At 46.2% G+C, this 13,431-nt stretch overlaps 2 protein-coding genes across 10 annotated transcripts in view; one reads left to right on the forward strand and one right to left on the reverse strand.

Moving 5' to 3' along the window:
- Positions 1 to 2,590, reverse strand: part of ostf1 (osteoclast stimulating factor 1) — a 95,509-nt gene extending 92,919 nt beyond the window's left edge. The window contains exon 1 of the mRNA XM_038804935.1: positions 2,386 to 2,590. Within this exon, the coding sequence (XP_038660863.1) occupies positions 2,386 to 2,419 (34 nt within the window). The 5' untranslated portion in view covers positions 2,420 to 2,590. The remainder of the gene's footprint in view (positions 1 to 2,385) is intronic.
- A 124-nt stretch (positions 2,591 to 2,714) lies between these two features.
- The window catches only part of LOC119970394 (nicotinamide riboside kinase 1-like), a 55,280-nt gene continuing 44,563 nt past the window's right edge, over positions 2,715 to 13,431 (forward strand). For 2 of the 9 annotated variants that reach the window (XM_038804937.1, XM_038804946.1), the window contains exons 1-3: positions 2,872 to 3,215; positions 9,639 to 9,740; positions 10,748 to 10,833. The gene's annotated coding sequence lies outside the window, so the exon portion shown is untranslated. The other 7 variants (XM_038804938.1, XM_038804941.1, XM_038804939.1 and 4 more) reach the window with 7 other exon arrangements.

The following is a 13,431-nucleotide window of genomic DNA, read 5'->3' on the forward strand; positions in this document are numbered from 1 at the left end:
TTAAAATATTTCAACCAATGTAAAATATAAAATATAACCATTTTAACATTCATCACAAATTGTTCAACTATTGCTGGCCACATCAATAGTTGTCTAGGCCCGAAGCGCTGGAATTTCTCTCCTCCATCTCTCTTTAGAACTAACCTCTCTGGCTAAACTATTGATAAACTGTCCTAATGTTATCTTGCGTCTCAGTGTCAAATATTGTCCAACAATACTCCCAAAGACTTGGGATAATTTGTGAAGTTAAAAAGCACCACTTAAATGCAAGTTGCGATAAGTTCTGAATGAAGTGACAGTAGTATGAACAGGTTTGGTACTGGGTTGTGGATGTACAAAATCAATAGCTTACTCAAGGTATTCTCAATTAACTAAAAATAGAATTTAACCAACCCAGGTAATTAATTCTATGCACATTGCTGGCCAAAGCGAATCTGTTAATAACTACATAATCTACATTGCACATTCCATATACCTTTTGTCAGATGCTACTAGCAAAGGATGTAGTTGCACAGAAGTTATTGAGAATGCACATCCAGCCCTTCAGTTGGAATGCCAGACAAAAGAGCAAACAAAATCATGGGCGGTACTGCAGCAGAGTGGTTAGCACTGCTGCCTCACAGCACCAGAAACCCAGGTTCCATTCCGTCTTGGGTGACTAACTGTGTGGAGTTTGTAAGTGCTCCCTGTGTCTGCACGGGTTTCCTCCAGGTGCTCCAGTTTCTTCCCACAGTCCAATGATGTGCAGGTTAGGTGGATTGGCCATGATAAATTGTCCCTTAACGTCCAGGGATGTGCAACTTAGGTCATGGGGTTATAGGTACGGGGGGGGGGGGGGGGGGGGGGGGGGGCTAGCAGTGTGGTTATGGCTAGATTGCTCATTTTTAAGGATCAATGCAGACTTGATGTTCCAAATGGCCTCTTTTTGCACTGTGGTGATTTTATGATTCCATGATATGATTCTATGTTTCTCACCTAAAAATTAGCATGAGGTAATGGGGATCATGCAACAATCTCCAAGATTATTATAAATTCATACAAGTCATCCATCTTAGAATTACTTTCATTCATTGTTACACCATGAATATGAACTAAACAGGCAGCTTTCAAACTATGGGGGTGCGGTGGGGGGGGGGGGGGGTGTCGAAGTTTGATTTTAAGTGGCAGTTTTAACTGGCATCAAAATCAAGCTGATATGTAACACATTTGTAAAGCAAGGAAGGCCCATTTCAAAGGCAAGCTATGACTAATTTATTATTTTTGCTGCTACCACAGAAGTTAAATCTACTGAAAGTGTTCTGTTTATTTAGATTTTTTACATTAAATAAACCAGACTTTTCATTTAAAAACGGCAACGGCTCACGAGAGTGATCATCATTCTCGAGAGAGAACTGCTGTACATGCAACCCAGAGGTCCTATACTTGTGTCTCAGGGCCACGCCTGTGTTCAGCCAGGCGTAGTCAAGCTCTACTCCTGATCAGGGAGGGTGAAGGATCCACTTAGCGAGTCGCCAGAGACACTGATCCTAACAGAGTAGCTAGTACAGGTCTGAAATCTCCAACTGTAGTATTTTTATGATTCAACACTGGTTTGAGGTTGTCGGATTTTGTTTTGATTGAGAGATAGAAGACGGAGGTAAAGATCAGAATGCGGTCTATACATTGCACCGAGCATCGGTTCTTGCACAAAATGCTCTACAATTATATGAGTAAATCACAAAAATGTACCTTAATGAATGCTTCCAAGCAATATTTGAAGAAAAGCCAACAATTATGGTCGCTCGTGGTAACCCACAAGTGTTAGCAGCGCAGACAGAAAGAATGACAAACTGACGGGGGGGGGGGGGGGGGGGGGGCAGGAATATGCTGCAGATCCATTCAGCCAGCAGAGGATAGCTATTTATTATGTTAACACCAGGTCACAACTTGACACTAGGAATAAGTCAGCGAATGCAAACTAGGCGTTTAATATCTTTGACAGAGTGGAGCCCGGGAGGTAGGAATTTGTCAATCACAGGGGCTGCTGCCTCCTGAACCCCACCCATGGATCTTAGCTGCGTTGACACCAAGAGGAGAGGAACCAACTCTGCGAAATTTATCCCGACTTACCCCCAAATCCTTCACTTTTGCTGGGAAAATGTAAACACAAAAGAGCGTCTGAGTGGGAAAGGATTATGTTTCGTATTTAAAAACCAGAATAATTGACTTAAAATCACCAGTGGATTCGGAGGTTCTGGACTCAAAGTTACAATGAGAGCCCGGAGAGAAAAGCTTCAAACTCCTCAGGAGAGATTTTACATGAAGCTCCCTGTGGGGGAAAAAGGTATGAAGTCAGTGAATCTGGTTCCCAAGTTCATTATAAACATGAAGGGAAAAACACCTTACCGGGTTTGGCTGGTTTAGGCGGCGGTTTCGACATGTTGCTGTAATTAATTTGTATTTCTTGTTAATTCTAAAATTTGGTGCTGCCACAAAATATCCCAAAACTTTGCACCGGATTAAGGAAGTCCTGGCCCAGAGCGCGCGGGGCAGAACCAGGAAGTGCGGCACGGGACGCCCCACCCTTGCGTTGAACGCGATGACATCAGGACGATCGACCCGCCTCACGCTGAGCGCGGAAACATCGAAAAAAACGACCCGCCTCACGCTGAACGCGATGACATCAGAAAGAAGCCCCCCCCCCCTACACTGAGCGCGATGACATCAGGATGGTCGACCCGCCTCACGCTGAGCGCGGAAACATCGAAAAAACGACCCGCCTCACGCTGAACGCGATGGACATCAGAGAGAAGCCCCCCCCCCCCTTACACTGAGCGCGATGATATCAGAAAGAACGACCCTCCCCTCGCGTTACCGGAAGCCAAGGTACTAATGAAGGCTGGGTTCTAACGCAAAATCATAGGCCTGAATCGTTAGATTCCTGTCTCTTTGTACACATGCTTCTTGACATTCTGAATATTTCCAGCATTTTGTGTTTTTTTAATAAATGTTGGAGTTGAGGAGTTGGGCAGGACAGTCACTTTTCAATAAAGAGCTGCAGCACTTCCTTCCCCAGTTGCCCGCAGAGGTAGCTGGAGATAGATCATTGGATTGGGTTGGATTTGTTTATTGTCACGTGTACTGAGGAACAGTGAAAAGTATTTTTCTGCGAGCAGCTCAACAGATCATCAAGTACATGAAAAAAATACGTAAAAGGACAACACAAGGTCCACAAGGTAAATATATACACACCGACATTGGGTAAAGTATACAGGAGTGTAGTATTAATCAGATCCGTCCATAAGAGGGTCGTTTAGGAATCTGGTAAGAGCACGGAGGAAGCTGTTTTTCAGTCTGTTTGTGTGTGTTCTCAGACTTTTGTATCTCCTGCCCGATGGAAGAAGTTGGAAGAGTGAGTAAGCCGGGTGGGAGAGTCTTTGATTATGCTGCCCGCGAGGGGAGGGAGGGGAGATGGAGGCGGTGGTTGAGATGAATGCCGAGAAGGCCCTTGATCGGGTGGAATGGAATTATTTGTGGGAGGTGCTAGGAAGGTTCGTGTTTGTACAGGGCTTCATTGATTGGGTGCGGTTGCTGTATCAGGCACCAGTAGCAAATATGCATATGAATCGACGGTTGTCGGGCTATTTTAAACATCACTGAGGGACAAGGCAAGGGTGTCCCCTCTCCCCGCTGTTGCTTGCTCTGGCCATAGAGCCATTGGCTATGGCATTGAGCTTCTAGGAACTAGAAAGGGTTGGTCCGGATTGGGGGGCGGTGGTGGAGCATCGGGTTTTGCTTTATGCGAATGACCTGCTCCTGTACATTTCGGACCCGTTAGAGGTGATGGGGGAGATTATGCGGATCTTAGGGGAATTTGGCAGATTCTCGGGGTATAAATTGAATATGGGGAAAAGCGAGATGTTCGCGATTCAGGCGTGGGAGTAGGAGAGTGGAGATTGGGAGAGCTGCTGTTTAGAATGGTAGGAAAGAGCTTTCGCTATCTGGGAATCCAGGTGGCACGGGAATGGGAGACATTGCATAAGTTAAACTTGTCCGGGCTTGTAGAACAAATGAAGGAGAACTTTCGGAGATGGGACATGCTTCTGCTGCCACTGGTGGGGATGGTACAGACCATGAAAATGACGGTCCTCACCAGATTTCTATTTGTCTTTCAGTGTCTCCCCATCTTTATCCCACGGGCCTTTTTTAAACGGGTGAATAAGGTGATTTTGGGCTTTGTGTGGGCGAGTAAAACCCCGCAAGTGAAGAAAGTGCTGGAGCGTAGTCGGGGGGAGGGTGGACTGGTGCTGCCGAACTTCTGTAACTACTACTGGGCGGCTAATATGGCCATAATTAGGAAGTGGGTAGTGGGCGGGGGGGGGGGGGGGGGGGTTGGTCTGGGTTGGTCTGGGAGCGAGTAGAGGCGGCATCGTGTAAGAACACAAGTTCGGGGGGCACTGATAATGGCACCTCTGTCGTTATCGCTTGCCCAGTACTCCACAAGCCCGGTGGTAGTGGCGGCTCTGAGAGTCTGGGGGCAGTGGAGGAAATACAAGAGAGCGGAGAGAGCATCGGTCTGGGCCCCGATTTACAACAACCCATCGGTTTGTGCCGGGAAGGCTGGATGGAGGGTTTTGGAAAAGGCAGAGAGTAGGAATTGAGAGGATGGGAGATCTATTTATAGACAGGAGCTTCCCTAGCTTGAAGGATTTGGAGGAGAAATTTGAACTGCCAGCAGGGAATGGGTTGAGATATCTGCAGGCATGGGATTTTCTGAGAAGGCAGGTTCCAACCTTCCCGCTCCTGCCAACACGGGGGATACAGGACAGGGTAGTTTCCAAAACATTGGTGGGAGTGGGAAATGTATCAGATATCTACAAAGCTTATGAAGTCGGAGGAAACTCAGATAGAGGAACTATAGGGTAAGTGGGAAGGTGAGCTAGGGGGAAGAGATAGAGGCAGGTCTGTGGGCGGATGCCTTAAGCAGGGTTAACATCCTCATCATGTGCCAGGCTTAGCCTGATACAATTTAAGGTAGTTAACCAGGCACACATGACGGTGGCCCGGATGAGCAAGTTCTTTGGGGTAGAGGACAGATGTGCGAGGTGCGCAGGAGGTCCAGCATACCACGTCCATTTGTTTTGGGCATGCCCAAAGCTTGGATGGTTTTGGCAGGGTTTTGCTAAGGCTATGTCCACGATACTTAAAACATGGGTGGTGCCGAGTCCAGAGGTGACGATCGTTGGAGTGTCGGAAGAGCCGGGTGGCCAGGGGTGAGAGAGGCTGACATTTTGGCCATGTCAGTGTGGACATGCTGAATTTCCTTAGTTTTCTGAGGAAGTATAGGCACTGCTGTGCTATCTTGGTCATAGCATTGATGTGGGTGGACCAGGACAGATTTTTGGTGATGTGCACATATACATAGAACATACAGTGCAGAAGGAGGCCATTTGGCCCATCGAGTCTGCACCAACCCACTTAAGCCCTCACTTCCACCCTATCCCCGTAACCCAATAACCCCTCCTAACCTTTTTTGGACACTAAGGGCAATTTAGCATGGCCAATCCACTTAACCTGCACGTCTTTGGACTGTGGGAAGAAACCGGAGCATCCGGAGGAAACCCACATTGACACGGGGAGAACGTGCAGACTCCGCACAGACTGACCCAGCGGGGAATCGAACCTGGCACCCTGGCGCTGTGAAGCCACAGTGCTATCCACTTGTGCTACCATGCTGCCCAAACCTAGGAATTTTAAGCTGTCAACCATCTCCACCTTAGCCCCGTTGATGCAGACAGGGGTGTGCACAATACTTTGCTTCCTGAAGTCAATGACCAGCTCTTTAGTTTTGCTGACATTGAGGGAGAGATTGTTGTTGTTACACCAATCCACTAGATTCTCTATCTCTCTCCTGTATTCTGACTCGTCATTGTTCGAGATCCGACCCGCTACGGTTGTGTCGTCAGCAAACTTGGAGTTGGAGCCAAATTTTGCCTCGGAGTCTTATGTATATAGGGGGCTAAGTATACAGGCTTGCAGGGCCTCAGTATTGAGGACTATCGTGGAGCAGGTGGTGTTCTATATTCTTACTGATTGTGGTCTATGGGTCAGAAAGTCAAGGATCCAGTTGGAGGGTGAAGAGCAAAGTCCGAGGTTTGGAGCTTTGCTATGAGCTTGGTTGGGATTATGGTGTTGAAGGCAGAACCATAGTCAATAAATAGGAATCTGATGTAGGAGTCCTTGTTGTCGAGATGCACCAGGGATGAGTGTAGGGCCAGGGAGATGCCGTCTGCTGTGTACCGGTTGCGGAGGTATGCGAATTGCAGTAGATCTAGGCATTCTAGGAGTCTGGAGTTGATGTGCCTAATGAAGAATCTCGTGAAGCACTTCATTACGATCGATGTCAGGGCCACTGGACAATAGTCATTCAGGCACGTTGCCTGGCTCTTCTTTGGTACCGGTGTGATGGTCGTCTTCTTGAAGTAGGTGGGGACCTTGAAGTAGGTGGAGACCTCGGAACGGTGTAGGGAGAGGTTGAAGATGTCCAGGAATGCATCTGCCAGCTGGTCCATGTAGGTTCTGAGTGCACGACCAGGAACCCCGTTCGGACCAGTCACCTGAGCGATCTGACTTCTGAAGCTGTGACGGTAGGTATGATGGGTGTGTCCGGCACTGGGGCAGTCGACAGCAGTTTGATGGTTTCCTGCTCGAACCGAGCATAGAATGCATTGAGTTGATCAGGGAGGGGTGCGCTGCTGCTGGAGATTCTGCTCGGTTTCGCTTTGTAGCCCGTTATGTTATTTAGGCCTTGACACTACCGACGGAAGTCTAATGCTAGTCTGCGACTCTAACTGGATCTGATGTTGTCTCTTGGCATCCCGGATGACTTTGCAGAGGTTGTACCTGGATTTCTTGTATAGGTCAGGGTCACCTGACTTGAACGCCTCAGACCTGGCCTTCTGTAGGGAGTCAATCCCGAGCAAAACCTCTTGCTACTTTTTTATGTATCAAAGGCTTTGGGATGTTCCTTGATTCTGTATGCCAATGACTTGTGTTGGAGCTACTTTGATGAAGTACTTTGATGAGGTTCTTTAAAGCTGAGGCTATTCCAAGGTTAAAAAAAAATTAAATATGGAAAAATGTGGCCCAAAGAACATGAAATCAACAACTTTTGGTGATACTTCTTATGTCAGACTTCCTGCTGAATGCCTAATCAGAATATTTTGGTAGATGAAAATAGAGAATGTTACCATTTAGCCTGGGAAGCTAAGAAAATAAAAGGGTTGTTAAAAATACTTTTGCTGCAGTAAAGCAGTTCTTTTGAAACCACTGGATGTGGAATTCTGTTTTGAAATATTTTTACAGAAAATTCTGTAGAAGGATATACAGAAAACAGTTCCCTGATAAATGTTACATAGACAGTCATTCCTTGTTGAATCATAGAATTTACAGTGCAGAGGCAAGCCATTAGGCCCATCGAGTCTACATCAGCTCCTGAAAGAGCACCCTACTTAAGCCCACATCTCCACCATATCTCCGTAACCCAGTATCCCCACCTAACCTTTGAACAGTAAGGGGCAATTTAGTATGGCCAATCCACCTAACCTGGATCTTTGGACTGTGGGAGGAAACCGGAGCCCCCGGAGGAAACCCATGCAGAATTGAATCCGGATCCCTGGTGCTGTGAGGCAGCAGTGCTAACCACTGTATGCCACAGTCCCTCCCTGGATGGATAACGTACAGATAACATACACTTCTACAAAAAGTGCGAGTGAAAAAGATTAACGATTGGTCTTGCTAGTGTGAAACAAATGATAGAAATAAAAGGAAATTTCCACGATTAAATGCATTGATGCAAGTCATCATTTACCTGATCGTTTCATGAAGTGGAATGCTTTTACCGCAAGATTATTTGTGGTCCTAGAACTGTTGTGCGTTGTATGGTGGGGGGAAACGTTTTCTCTCTTGATTTGTTTGGAAATGTTGTTTGTGAATAATTATTTAAGCATTTTTTTAAAAAGAAAAAATGGAATCTGTTAACTGTGTAATAAGTTAAGAGCCCATGGTGTTAAGGGTAAGATCCTTGCATGGATAGAGGATTGGCTGACGGGCAGAAGGCAGAGAGTGGGGTTAAAGGGGTCTTTTTCAGGATGGCAGCCGGCGACTAGTGGTGTGCCTCAGGGGTCTGTGTTGGGACCACAACTTTTCACAATGCACATTATCCTGGAAGAAGGAACTGAAGGCACTGTTTACAGATGATACAAAGATCTGTAGAGGGACAGGCAGTACTGTATTGAGGAAGCAGGGGGGCTGCAGAAGGATTAGGACAAGCTAGGAGAGTGGGCAAAGAAGTAGCAAATGGAATACAATGTGGAAAAGTGTGAGGTTATGCACTTCGGAAGGAGGAATGAAGTATTTAACTATTTTCTAAACGGGGAATTGCTGAAGAAATCAGAAGCACAAAGGGACTTGGGAGTCCTTATTCAAGATTCTCTTAAGGTTAATGTGCAGGTTCAGTCGGCAGTTAAGGCAAATGCAATGTGAGCATTCATGTCGAGAGGGCTAGAATACAAGAGCAGGGATGTACTTCTGAGGCTGTATAAGGCTCTGATCAGCTTTGTGCCCTGTATCTAAGGAAGGATGTGATGGCCTTGGAAAGGGTCCATAGGAGGTTCGCAAGAATGATCCCCGGAATCAAGAGCTTGTTGTATGAGGAATGGTTAAGGACTCTGGGTCTGCACTAGTTGGAGTTTAGAAGGATGAGGGGGGATCTTATTGAAACTTACAGGATACTGCGAGGCCTGGATAGAGTGGACGTGGAGAGGATGTTTCCACTTGCAGGAAAAACTAGAACCAGAGGACACAGCCTCAAACTAAAGGGATGATCCTTTAAAACAGAGATGAGGAGGAATTTCTTCAGCCAGATGGTGGTGAATCTGTGGAACTCTTTACCGCAGAAGGCTGCGGAGACCAAATCAAAGAATGTCTTTAAGACATAGATAGATAGGTTCTTGATTATAGAATTTCATAGAATTTACAGTGCAAAAGGAGGCCATTCGGCCCATCGAGTCTGCACCGGCTCTTGGAAAGAGCACCCTACCCAAGGGCAACACCTCCACCCAAACCCCATAACCCAGTAACCCCACCCAACATTAAAGGCAATTTTGGTCACTAAGGGCAATTTATCATGGCCAATCCACCTAACCTGCACATCTTTGGACTGTGGGAGGAAACCGGAGCACCCGGAGGAAACCCACGCACACACGGGGAGGATGTGCAGACTCCGCGCAGACAGTGACCCAAGCCGGAATCGAACCTGGGACCCTGGAGCTGTGAAACAATTGCGCTATCCACAATGCTACCGTGCTAAGGGGATCCAGGGATATCGGGAGAAGGCAAGGGATATGGGAAGAAGGTAAGAGAATGGGGATGAGAAAAATATCAGCCATGATTGAATGGCAGAGCAGACTTGATGGGCCGAGTGGCCTAATTCTGCTCCAATGTCTTATGTCTAATGCCTATAATTAGGTTGTATACAGAGGGGGGCTCATTGGATATATCTGGAAACAAGCATTGACACTGGTGGTGCAATATCTCACTTTGTGAATAAATGTCAAGCTGAGTAAAGTCTGACTTCTGATTGTCTCTTGTGCCAACAGTCCTGTGCTCCCAGCATTGCAGTCTTGGCGAATGAACACATGCACCCAATACTATGGTATTGAGGTAGGCAGTCCCAGGTTCCTCGCACGGTGGTATTGGGGGTGAGTGGTCCCATGCTCCCTGCAATGTTGCATAGGTGTGACTGATCCTTTGCTCACTACACTGTTGTATTTGGGGTTTTTGTTACCTGTAGCTTAGGGACATTCCTTGGTGTCACATCTCTGCTCAGGAAAAGGTGCTCAATAATGAGAGGAGGTTGATGGTCCATCTCAGGGAATCTTTATGTAAGTTGGGAATAAATGGATGAGAATGTGAAAGCATTTTCATAGAATTTACAGTGCAGAAGGAGGCCATTCGGCCCATCGAGTCTGCACCGGCTCTTGGAAAGAGCACCCTACCCAAGGTCCACACCTCCACCCTATCCCCATAACCCAGTAACCCCACCCAACACTGAGGGCAATTTTGGACACTAAGGACAATTTTAGCATGGCCAATCCACCTAACCTGCACATCTTTGGACTGTGGGAGGAAACCGGAGCACCCAGAGGAAACCCACGCACACACGGGGAGAACGTGCAGACTCCGCACAGACAGTGAGCCAAGCCGGGAATCGACCTGGGACCCTGGAGCTGTGAAGCAATTGTGCTAACCATAATGCTACCGTGCTGCCCTTTAATGGTAGAAAGAAATTGAAATGAATAATGAAACGATTCTCTCAAAATCCTTCACCGAATGTCAATGTAAATTCGTGACTTATGACAAAAACAGAGTGGATGTTAAATTTCTATGTAATAATATACTAATAATAAAGAAATACTGGCATTTACATAGTGCTTTTCAAAACATCAGCCATCTCAAAGCATTTTACAGCCAGTAATGGTGCTGTTGCTCACTGCAAAGGAGCAGGAGCAAAGTGGGGATATAAAAAGCACAGCAAGAGTGAATAAAACCACAGGAGAAATTAAAACCTGACATCAGAATGTTATCACCATCTACAAAGAGGGAGGGACCACAGAACCCAAGGCTTTTAAACCAGGTTTATAGGTTAAACCAGGTTTATAGGTTAAATATCATTTTACCAGTTTTTTGTGTGTTGAACACTTTTTAGGATCTGCTTGGAGCTAAAATAGCAAAAGCGTGAGGGCGAGAAAAATTGAAACACCAAAAGTGACATCAGCATAAAAGAAGGGACCGGTGAGTAACTGCAAAGTTCAGTTTATTTCTAAGTTAGTACGCAGCCTGATACATTGAGCCATAGTAGGACACTTCAGATCCGTGGAATATAAATCTAGCTGCACATGGAAAACCAAGCACATTTCCCGAGCCCTAGATAACCATGTGTGCAGTAAGTATCGTCATCTGAAGGAGCTTGAGCTGCAACAAGGGGCTTCTTGAGGCTGCGAATTTCATGGATAGTACCTTTCTGGAGTTGGTCACCCTGCAGCTTAAAAATGTGCAGATGCAGAGGGAATGGCAGAAGATCAAGCAGTTAGTGCAGGAGTCCCCGAGTGCATTTGCCCACGAACCGATATTCAGTCCTGTCAAAGTAATGGTTTCCTCTAGGAGGGTACAGCGAGAGCAAAACCCAAGGCACAACAGATGGCACAGCAGTATGTGTGGGTGGAAGGAAGATTGGGAAAGCAGAAGTGGCTATTTATGTTATTCCAAGATGGAATGTTGACTCCTGGGAATAAAATAAAGGATGTCACTGAGCAGTTGCAGAGCATTCTGAGGGGGGAAGGTGAACAGCTAGGAGTTATGATCACATCAGTGTCAATGACATCGGTAGAAAGAGGAATGGAGATCCTGCAGTCAGAGCTTTGGAACCGAGGAAAGTTAATAAGTTGATGTGGTATATATATACTTCCAAAAGGCATATATTAGGCTAGCTGGGAATGTTGAAGCCTGTAGAATAAAAGGGACAGCAGCAACACTGATAAAAGACTGGGAACAGAAAGCAGTGGTGATTATTTGACTTTCAGACTGGAGAAACATACAGAGTAGGCTCCCCAGTAGTTGAAACTGGGACCACCTCTTTTCCTGATACATAGAATTAAAGATGATTATGGTATTTGGCCCTTCGTCTCTGTGCTGGCTCTCCGAATGTGCAATTCACCTTGTGCCATTCTCCATAACTCTACACATTCTTCCTTTTCCGATAATAATTCAATTCCCTCTTGAATGCCTTGATTGAACCTGCTTGCACCACACTTCTAGATGTGCATTCCCAATTTTAACCATTCACTGTCTGGAAAGGTCTTTCGTCAGGTCGTCATTGCTTCTCTTGTCAAATCTTGCTGAAAAGAGAGAGACATGCTGTTGAAACTTTTCATCTTGCAGTCATCAGAAAGATGCAAGAATGTCAATTTTAACCAAATCTCATTCTGTATTCTTGCATTTGTCCTAATGAATGTAAGACGATTTTTTTTTCATCAATCGTAGACTCTACAGTGCAGAAGGAGGCCATTCGGCCCATCATGTCTGCACTGACCGTTGGAAAGAGTACCTTACCTAGACCGAAGTCCCGACCCTATCTCCGTAACCCAGTAATCCCACCTAACCTTTTTCACCCTCAGGGGCAATTTAGCATGGCCAATTCACCTAACCTGCACATCTTTGGACTGTGGAAGGAGACCGGAGCACCCAGAGGAAACTCACACAGACACGGGGAGAAAGTGCAAACTCCATACAGGCCAGAATTGAACCCGGGTCACTGGTGCTGTGAGACAGCAGTGCTAACCACTGTGCCATCATGCCGCCCTCAAGTTCTCAATACTCAAGTTCCATACAATCAAGCAACTATTTGCCAATTATCTTAAATCTGTGCCATCTGGGTCACATTCCTTCCACCAGTAGAAACGGTTTCTCCCTATGTACTCTGTCCAAAACCCTCTTGACTTTAAATACCTCTGTCAAATCTCCTTGCAATCTTCTCCTCCCAGAGCGCAGCCCTAACTTCTCAAATCTATTTGCATAACTGATATTCCACACCCTGCACAACTATGGTAATGTTTTTCTGCATCCTGTTGAATACATTGACATCCTTCCTGAGGCGTGGTACGCAGAACTAGACACAATCCCCCAGTTTCGGCCAAACCAGTGGTTTATATGATTTAACCTAGCTTCCTTGCTTTTGTACCTTGTGCCTTAAGAGTTCCAAACTTACCTTGTTGTCAGGCAGAAGTTGAGAACTGAGTCCTGACAGGACCCGAGAGTTTCCGCACATGTTCGGAAGTCATGAGGGTTTTGGACAGAGTACATAGGGAGAAACTGTTTCTATTGGTGGAAGGAATGTGACCCAGATGGCACAGATTTAAGATAATTAGCAAATAGTTGCTTGATCGTAAGGAACGTGTATGCATAGCACAACATTTGGAGTTCTTCCGGCGGAGGACAAGGGCTCAGATCTCATGCATGAAAAAGAAATGGTGTATCAAACCTCCAACAGAGGACCCGGTAGCGGGGTGCCTTATGGAGAGAAGTACCAGACATGGGATAGAGAGGTACCAAAGAGGGAACCCAGAGGGAGGTCCCACAGAGTTCAAGAGAACTGGAGAACAAATTACCGGAAGATGGGGATCACTGGAAAATGGAGCACCGAAAGAGGCTCCAAGCAGTAAAAGTGCTGTTCTTGACATGATTCAAGTAGTGAGGGCTTGGTGAAAGCACTCAAGAGCTGAGAAGATAGCAGAAGGTTGGTGACTCTGTGCTGTGGGCTATTGAGGCAATGATGACCCTTTTGAGGTAGTTCTGTTTTGCTTGGCATAGCCGAACAGCTGTGCTTTTGAGCTG

This window comes from Scyliorhinus canicula, chromosome 8 (assembly GCF_902713615.1).
Source record: "Scyliorhinus canicula chromosome 8, sScyCan1.1, whole genome shotgun sequence".
Taxonomy (NCBI): domain Eukaryota; kingdom Metazoa; phylum Chordata; class Chondrichthyes; order Carcharhiniformes; family Scyliorhinidae; genus Scyliorhinus; species Scyliorhinus canicula.